The sequence below is a fragment of the Lipotes vexillifer genome, unplaced genomic scaffold, assembly GCF_000442215.2.
Source record: "Lipotes vexillifer unplaced genomic scaffold, Lipotes_vexillifer_v1.1 scaffold12, whole genome shotgun sequence".
Classification (NCBI taxonomy): domain Eukaryota; kingdom Metazoa; phylum Chordata; class Mammalia; order Artiodactyla; family Lipotidae; genus Lipotes; species Lipotes vexillifer.
The window spans coordinates 2,970,907-2,980,240 of NW_006796716.1; the positions used below are offsets into that span (position 1 = coordinate 2,970,907).

Genomic DNA, 9,334 nt, shown 5'->3' on the forward strand with positions numbered 1-9,334 from the left:
TTGGATTTCACTCTTGCTCCACCTGCTCATCTGTTCTCTCACCCACCTCTTTACCGTCTGGCCAAAAGCCCTGGCCTGCTAGCCCGGGCCCCCTCCCCCTGGGTCCAGCCCTGCCCACCTACCATTGCCCCTACCATTCCAGCCTGGTGGGCTGGGCTCCTTACCCTCTGGCTCTGTGTGCCAGGCCCAGTCTGCTCTTGTGCCCGAAGGTGGCAGTGCTGTGAGAGTCAGGTGCCCCAGGACTAGAGTAGAAGTCAGAGAAGGGAGTAGGGTCAGAGGCCAAGGTTCTGGTTCCTGGTCAGCCTTGGGCTCTCGGAGAGGATGGGAGGGTCTCCCTGGAGAAGACAACAGATTTTACTTTCAGAGCTGGGGGCTCAGTCCCAACTGGGGTCCAAGGAAGTCTGCCCCACTTTGCCAGTTCTTGTAATTTATTTGTGCTGCCTAGGTGTACACTTCACGGTTTATACAGGCATTCACAGATGTGCTTTCATTTCTCTCCAGTGCTCCCAGAAGCCCAATGTGTGTCCAAGATGGGGAGATAAAGAAGGCCTTGCCCAACAGGGAGGGCCATGCACAGTCCTGAGGGGCTTGCAGAACAAAACTCACTATCCCCATTTACAGATAAAATAATAAGACTAGAAAGGGCAAGGGGCATACCCAAGATCATGCAGCAAGTTTAGCTGAGGCTTTGCCAGGGCTCACTCTGCCTCATTGGGCCTCAGCTTTCCCATCTGTAAATTGGGGATGATGTCCCCTGGTTAGCTGTGAGGCATGGGCAAGCACTTTATATCTGGTAGAATGGAGTCCGTTTGTGAAATGCCATGAACAGCCCTATTATTCCTAGTTCAGAAAACCTCTCAGTATGGGAGAGGGACCAGGTGAGAAGAGCTACTATTATAAGAGAATCAGGATTACAGATGGCTAGGGAATTCTGGGGACATACCTGGGTGTCAATGAGAGAATTCTGGAGTATCTCTGGAGCGATCCTAGAGGACTATTACTTTACTCTGAAGTATTTCATAAACAGTACTTAGAAAGTGGTGGAAAATTCCGAAGGCATTTTTGGAGTACTGTTAGACAATTCTGGAGTATTGGTGAGGTAATACTGCAGTATTACATACCTGTGGAGTCTACTAGGATTTTCGGAGGCACTTCTAGAGCAGTACTGAGAAATTAAAACTAATTCGGAGGCCTTCTTAAAAGAGCTCAGGTTAACACCAAGACAGTCAACATCCCGGTCCCCTCCCAGGCCCCACTCCACCTCCTCCTGCTTCAGGACTCGGCCCCGCCCCGCCCACCGGCCCCGCCCCCGAAGCCCGCACCTGCGCAGAGCGCGCCGGCGTCCTCGTGGTGGCCGCAGTTGTGCACCCCCCAGCCTAGGCTCAGGCAGGCTGCCAGACGGGGCTCGCCTCCTTCACAGTGCACGTTGTCCAGCAGGATGTGCCCCGTGCCGTAGCCGAAGAAGGCGTTGGTGGTGGCTGCCAGAGCCGCCCCGCAGCCTAGCTGGCGGCAGACCACGGTGGCGTCCGGCAGCCCCCAGTCATCGTCACACACAGTGCCCCACAGGCCACCGTGCAGGATCTCCACTCGGCCCTGACACGGGCCCGCGCCCCCTACCAGGCGCACGCTGCCCTCACCTGGTAATGGGGGTGGGGGGACAAGGAGCATCTCCCACATGGCTTTGCTGCCCATCCCAACCCAAAGTTCTTCCTTATTGGCCCAGGCCCTCCGCATACCCACAGTGCATGGTGTCTCAGCACCTAAAACCTAGGAGGAGCTGCTCACCCACCTACCCCCAAGGCACTGCTTCCTCAGAGTCTAGATTGGGGGTGCTTTGTGGGATCTGAGGACAGAACCCTATGACTGTGTCATTTCCTGCCTAAAAGCAACCCTCCCTGCCCTTGTCCATCCATGCTCTGCTAACCATCTAGGATGTGCTGATTCCTCATTTATAACACTACTGCAATGAAAGCCTTCTCATCTTTCCAGGTACAGCACCAACAACTCTTCCTCCAGGAAACCCTCCCTGATTTCTGATGACTGGGATCCTCTTCCTCCTCCGGATTTTCTTGCCTTTTTATCTGTCTTTCTTTAAGGGAACTTTTCATTTTGTTGTTCTACATCATTATCAGCATTTCTGTGAATATCGGACTCTCCCATTAGATTAAGCTTCAGCCCCCACCTCTCTTATTTTCTCCAACCTTGTGCTGACTATTTTTATCATCCCACTAGAACGAATCTTCTTTCCCTGCCCAGATGGTGAGTGGCCTGAGGGGGTACAGGGGCAGGGCGGGATGAAGGAATGACCAAACTCACCCATCAGTAATCCCTCACTTCCCACTGCCTAGGGTAGGGTTTGGGATATTCCTCCCTGGATCCCTCTCCTAAGACCCAGGTGGTCCCCCACATTGCCTTTACTTACCTTTTCCATTCTGGGGAGTTGTAGGGGGTGCCCTACTGGTTAACACTTCCCTTGTTGGGGGCTGCGTGGGCAAGAATTCTGGGAAAGAAGCAGGGTGGAAGGGGGGAGAATATGGAGTTTTCTGTTCCATCCTCACAAACACAGGTATGCGAGGGGCAGGGCACGGACCCCTAAGGTACCTGCCCCCAGGGCCTCTGGCCACACAAAGGGTCAAAACTAGGAAATCTGGGGTATGAGAGGAGAAAGGGCCACCTGAGTCCTGAAAGCAGTAGCTTTAGAGGATTTCCTTTAGTTCTCAGTTCTTTTAGTTCTTAAAGCAGCATCACATCACTTGAGAACTTGGTAGAAATGCAAATTCTCAGGCTCCACCCCAGACCTGCAGGATCAGAAACTCTGGCATGGGGCCACCATCTGTGTTTTAATGAGCCCTCCAGCTGGTTTTCTTGAAAACCAGAACTACTGCTCTCAAGGTCAAAGCCTCTCAGAGATTTGTTGCAGCTCTACACCAAGCGGGCCTCACCGCCAGTGTTGACCCCAATTGTCTGGTTTTAAAAATGGGAAGGGGGCTCTGCTGGAATAATCAAGGCCCTCCATGGAAGCAGTAATGCTGGTTTTCAGCAGAGGGCACACCATGAGCCAGAGCACTGCTGGCGCCCAGGCTCTGACAGCCGGGCTGGGGCCCTTCCCCAGCACCATGCACTGCAGCTGCTGGCTTGGTCTTCTTTGGAACATTCTTACCGCTGGGAAGCCCTGCTGCCTGCCAGCCTGTCTGCCCTTCCGGGTCACAGACTGTCCTGCTCACCGTCACACAGGACAGCCACGTCCTCGTAGTGAAAGCAGTTGTGGACGCCCCAGCCTCGGCTGCCACACTCGCTCAGCGCAGCTTCCTGCCCACGGCACTCCACGTTGTCCAGCAGGATGGGGCCGCGGCCCTGGCCGAAGGCGAGGGGCCGCGGCACGGGCAGAGCCAGGCCGCAGCCCAGCTGACGACACACCACATTGGCGTCCACCACGTCCCAGTCGTCGTCGCAGACGCTGCCCCAGGAGCCGCCGTGCAGGACCTCCAGGCGTCCCCGGCAGCGGCTCGGGCCCCCCACCAGCCTCAGCTCTGTGGAGCGGGTTAAGCTGGCACGGGGGGATCAGTGGGCCCAACCTAGAGGGTGCCTCCGCCTTGCCCTGAAACTGTGGGGGCCTTGGGATCAGGCCCTCCTGGGACTTATTTCTCCCTTTCTGTAAAATGGGGAGACTAGAGCAATCCCTTTGGGGGCCTCTAGAATAATGGAGGCTGGTTAGTCATTATTCCCTGGGTCTTCTGTCTGAGCATCTGAGTACCTTGGGAGCGGGGTGGGGGGCCACGTGCCAAAAGTCAATCTGTGAGTTAGCGGTGGAAAACAAAACAACACCCAGATTTATTAACGCCCAGATTCCTGTGAAGCCACCCTTCCCAGATGGCCAGCCCTCTCTCCATCTCCACACTCTCTTGGCGGGGGGGGGGGAGGCTGGGGGGAGGGGCAGGGGCACCTACCTGGAAAGGGCAGTGAGGTGGGCTGTAGGGCGCTGGCTGGAACAGAGTGAGGAAGAGCATTGGCCCCCTCAGCCCCCTCCCTTGGCTGCCTGGCCCTGGGAACACAGCCCCCCGCTTCCCCCATGGTCCCCACCATCATCCCCCTCCTCTTCACTACCCCTGCTTTTCCAAAGCCCCTGACTGCCCCAGTTGGTTTCCTTGCTTCATCCCTCACCCATTGGTCCATGGGCCGCCCCAGAGAGATCTGCCTGAGACACAGATCAGCTCAGCTTATCCCACTCCACTGCTGAATACCTCAAAGACTCCCCTTTTCCTGCAGGAGTCCCAGAACCTAAGCTTTCTCTACAAAGTCTTCTAGGATCTTCTGATCAGCTTCTGCTTACTTCTTAATCTCCCATCAGTCTTGTCTCCAGGTCTTTAACCCTGAAGTCTCCTCTGCTAGCCCAGCTCATTACAGCCCTGCAGATCGAGCCGCCTCCTATGGGAAGCCTTCCTGGAACTCTCAGCTAGAAGTGCTCTCCTCTTCCTCTGAATACCTGGGCACCGTATACATACCCTTTTCCAGGCCTTCTGCCCGGTGATGTGGCCATGTCTGTCTCATCGGTCTCCCCCAGAGCCCCCTGCCCAGAGCCTGCTACTCCCCAGGTGCTCAGTAGCTCTGCCTTAAGTGTGTAAATTACCTTTAGGATTCATTCTGATTTCCCCCCCAAAGATTTACCTGTATAAGTCCTTCTGCTTGGGCTCTCACTTGTGTGTATGTCAGGCACTGTGCTCATTGCTTTATGCGGCCTGACTCACTTACTCATTAGCACAACTTAGGAGGCAGCTTGGATTTTGCAGAAGGGGAAACTTCAGGTTTACTGAAGTTAGGTAACTTGCTCAAGGCCATTCCGCAAATAAAAGGTAGAGCTGGAACTCTAACCCAGACAGCCACGCTCTCCTTCACCATACAGTTCTGAGCACGTGGACTGAGAGGGAAACTGGCCTAGCATGGGAAATTGAATACCCATAATAGCCCCTCGTTTGTGCACAGAGTTCTCAGACACAGCCACATACCTTAGCTCAGAGAAAGAATCCTTACAACCTCTGAGGCATGTACTAGTGTACCCATTTTACAGATGAAGCAACTAAGAGTCAGTTTCTTCTTTCCTAAGTTAGGATAGTCCCTAGGCCGTTTGATTGCATCTATTCCACCAGTTGGCTTTCCAACAGCCATTGGTGAGCCCATGCCCTTTCCCTCCTTGCCTGTTTCCAATATCCTAACTGCCCATACTCTGTGTACATTGAGCCCTCACCTTTAGCACTGAGCCTTCCACTCCCCCAACTCAGACCTTAGCTTTCATCAGACCTGGGCAAATGTCAGAGCTGGAGTGAATGTTGGGAACCACCTCCTTTACAGGCCACCTCCCACCGTAATTTTACAACTGGGAAAACTCAGAGCCAGAAAGGGGAAATGGGGGGAGGGGGGCACTCACCCAGTGGCAAGAGGAGGAGGAAGGACAGGACAGGGGTGAGGGGGGAAGGGGCAGCATTCCTGTGTCCCGGCCTCCATCCCCTGCTCTTCTCATCAGGCTGGGGACCAATTTGCATCTCTGTGTCCTTATGCATCCAGCCAGTGGATGGCCTTTCCAAGGGTCCCATTAAGGGGTGGTGGAGAAGTCACAGCTGGAACTTCTGGAATTAAAGGTTCCCCTTCACTTCTTCCAGCTGGAAGGGCCCAGGTAGAGCTTCGGTGAGGGGTGGGGGCGTGACATTTCCACTTGGGTTTCGTATTCTGAGTGGAGGCAGCAGCTGGAGGATGAGGACAGAAACACAGATGGAAACTCCTCATGAGGAGTTAGGTCTGGCTGGAGCAGAGGGTGTATGAAAGCAAGGGGTGGGAGGGTTGTCTGATCCCAAACCGAGACAGGTCTGCCTGGCTGTGTCAAAGGCTCAGAGTTTTTCCTCCAGGGCAGCACATCCCAAAGCAGGGTGTTTGTGCCACTGGGGGCAACCCACATCATTTTCGGGGGAGATAGATGACACTTACTGTTTCATTTTCATTTATTTTTTCTTTTGCACTGCCTTCTATTTATGGCAAAGGATTCTGGCTTTTCATTTATCTGGAACAACATAAAGTTTCCCTTTGAAGTTAATTTAATTTATTTAATTTTGTTTTTTTGGCTGCACCGCAGCTTGCGGGATCTTAGTTCCCTGACCACGGATTGAACCCAGGCCCATGGCAGTGAAAGCGCTGAGTCCTAACCACTGGACCACCAGGGAATTCCCTAAAGTTAATTGAAATCAGAAAAAAAAAAAAAAAGTTAATTTAAAGAAAAAACATCAGGGACTTTCCTGGTGGTCCAGTGGGTAAGACCCTGCACTCCCAATGCAGGGGACCCGGGTTTGATCCCTGGTCAAGGAACTAGATCCCGCATGCATGCCACAACGAAGATCCCGCGTGCCGCAACTAAGACCCCACACAGCTAAAATAAATAAAAATTAAAAAAAGAAAAAACATCAAGGAAATATGGTTCCCACGAGTCACAAATATGCAAAAATGGTATAGGGCTGGGAGAGTAAATGCCATTTGGGATTTTTTTTTTAATTTTGGATTGAGGTTTACAAACCAAAAAGTGCATAAATCGTAAGTGCAGAGCTCAGTAAACATTCACACCATGTAACCAGCATCCCAGTGTGTGGACTATGATTGGATGGTTGGCGGCTGGTTTAGAAGATGGTTCTGTTTGGGACATACTGAGACCCAGGTTCCCGGGGGACATGGGTGCCCCTCTAAGCCGGAACGCACCCGCCTCCCCCCACCCCCGCATCTTTCCCTGGCTTTGCTTCCATCCTGGCATACAAACAGTCTGCTTGGGAAGAGGATGAAAACCTATCTGGATGTGGACACGGGGTTTTCAATACTCCATTCATGGGGCCCAGTACAGCCCCCAGTGGAATAATCAGCTTTTGTCCTCTTGGGGACAGCTGGGAGATGGGAGTCGAGAGCTGTGAGGAGGGGGGAACCATGGTCCAATCTTTACTGAGGGGAATCCACTGTGATCTGGGTCTTCCCCTGCCTCCCAGGCCTTGGGGCCACCCATCTCTCAGTCTGTTGGAACACTGGCCCCCCAGGTCAGGGAAGCCCCTGCTCTGTGAGTATGGGGACACACAGCTCCCAGGGAACCTGGCTGGGAATTCTGAAGTACCCCCGCTCTATCCCCTGCCACCGTGGCCCAGGAGTGAGGGAGGAGGACACCAGATCCTGACCGCCACTGATCTCAAGTCCTGGCTGACCCTAGAGCTCTCAGTGGGCCCTGTGGAACCTGTCTTATCTCTAGCTCCTAGCTTGGTCCCCAAAACTGCTCCCGCCTTACACCCTGGGAACCTTGGTCAAAATGAGGCTTAACCGTTCCCTGCCCTTGTGGATTGTGGCTCCATCCCTACCCTGTAGCAGGTGCACCTGTTGCCCTGAACTGTTTCTTCACTGTTCAGGGCAGGCAGCATACACAGTGGTCACAAGCATCCGCTCCACCATCTACTTACTAGCTGTGTGAGCTCATCTTGCCACGCCTCGCTGTCCTCACCTGTAAAATGGGGCTAGTAATACACTTACCTCTTACAGTTCTTGCTAGGATACATGAGATAAAGTTTGTAAAAAGTTTAGCCCAGAGCCTGGCCCACCGTAAGTGTGGTAGCTGTTATTATGATTACTGTTTCCCCGTTTGGACTGGGGACCCTCGAGAGCAGGGACCAGGGCTTACCCAATGGTAGCACCTGGCACAGCGTGGGTACTAAGGAGACTGAATGAAGGTTAAAGCTGCAGAATCACAGCACTGAAGCAGTCAGAAGGGGCCCCGGAAATCATTAAGGACAACTCCACATCTGTCCAGTGGAAAACTAGTCACACACACTCACACTCACACACGCCAGCAAAAGGGAAGAATTCATACCTGGGTGAAGGTTCTAGGCTCTTTCTGTTCCTTCTTCTATAGTCAGTCTGAGATCAAATCACTTTTTCTGCCTCCAGAAGTTTAGGACTGGGAAGGATCCCCCAGATGCAAATCAACACAGACCTTTCTTCTTTTCTTTCCAAAGCTGGGAGGTGAGCAGAGGCAAAGTCCCCCGTCCATGGAGCTGGCTGGTGGTCCCAGCCTGTCCCCACCCGACCTTAGGGGCAGAGGGAGGCAAAGGGAGAGTGAAGGTGGCCTGCAGTGTCTGGAGCAGCCCCCAGAAGGGGCACCGGGCAGAGGAGGAGCTCTGGGGTTGGGGGGCAGGAGTGGACTCTCAGGGCCAGGCAGCCCCTCCTCCCCCTTCCCCCACCCCAGGGTTCAGGTTTCAGAAAGGCCTGGATAGGCCTCCACCCCTTGGCAGGGCAGCCAAAAGCATCCCTGTCTCTCCTGCGACAGCCCTGATTCAACCCTTAGTTCTGTTGCCTGGGACTCCCCCTTGACCATGTCCAAACCCATCCCACCTGGGGGTTTGGAAACCTGGTAGCAGAGGCCACAGTACATGAAGGAGGCTTCCCATGTAGGCAGGACCTCTGATTTTGCTGTTAATATTTTGCCTTATTGTGGTTCCTCTTAAGTTCCGGTACCTTTGGGACTTAGGCACCTTTGTAGTTATAGATGACAGGTAGTGGCGTGTGGTTTACTCTGTAGTTTATAGCTTCAGTCAAATGTTGTGCTGGAATTCTGCACCTTCTGGCTGGAACCACAAACTCTCAGAGCTGAAGGGGTCCTTAGAGACTCCACAGGGTGGCTCCCAAACCTGGGTGTGCATTCACATCACCCCTGGGTGCACTTAAAAATATAAACAGATTCCTGCCCCTACCACTTTTGCCCCAGAGATTCCGATCCAGCAGTTGAGGGATGGGATTCCCCCCAAAAGTGTATTTTTTGAAAATCTACTGAGGCTCAAACAAGTTTGGGGATCAGGGGTCTAACCCAAGCTGCTTATTGTGCGGATGGGAAAACTGAGACCACGAGAGGAAAATGGAGACATAGCCTGTACAACCTCGAAGGACTTAGTTCCCTGACTCTGGAGCCTGATCTTGCTTCCTACTTCTCAGAAAAAGAAAATTCTCTGATGGGAGGTCTGCCATCACCTTGCTCCCAAACCTACACCCTTCACATGTCCGCACTCAGCCCTCCTCTCTTCCCTGGGCCTGAGGAACTGCTCCCCCGCAGTCCAGACCCCATCTCCTTCTACCTTCTCGGGGACCTCCCTCTCTCCATCTGCGGGTCTTCTCTCTCCCGTGTTCAGCTGTTCTTTCCCAACTGGACTCTTCCCATGGGGCTTCTAAGCAAACTGGTTTCTGTCATTTAAAGCAAACAACAGAAAACCCTTTCAACCTATGTCGGTTGGGTCTTCAGGGTAGAAATGGCCCAGCCCTAGTATCCCTACAC

At 53.3% G+C, this 9,334-nt stretch overlaps 1 protein-coding gene across 1 annotated transcript in view; it reads right to left on the reverse strand.

Moving 5' to 3' along the window:
- SSC4D (scavenger receptor cysteine rich family member with 4 domains) overlaps nucleotides 1–5,588 on the reverse strand; it is an 8,366-nt gene extending 2,778 nt beyond the window's left edge. The window contains exons 1-6 of the mRNA XM_007468803.1: nucleotides 5,423–5,588; nucleotides 3,948–3,983; nucleotides 3,225–3,530; nucleotides 2,423–2,500; nucleotides 1,323–1,637; nucleotides 165–242 (exon numbers count right to left, since the gene is read on the reverse strand). Of these exons, the coding sequence (XP_007468865.1) occupies nucleotides 165–242; nucleotides 1,323–1,637; nucleotides 2,423–2,500; nucleotides 3,225–3,530; nucleotides 3,948–3,983; nucleotides 5,423–5,588 (979 nt within the window). The remainder of the gene's footprint in view (nucleotides 1–164; nucleotides 243–1,322; nucleotides 1,638–2,422; nucleotides 2,501–3,224; nucleotides 3,531–3,947; nucleotides 3,984–5,422) is intronic.
- Between the last annotated feature and the right edge of the window lie 3,746 nt (nucleotides 5,589–9,334).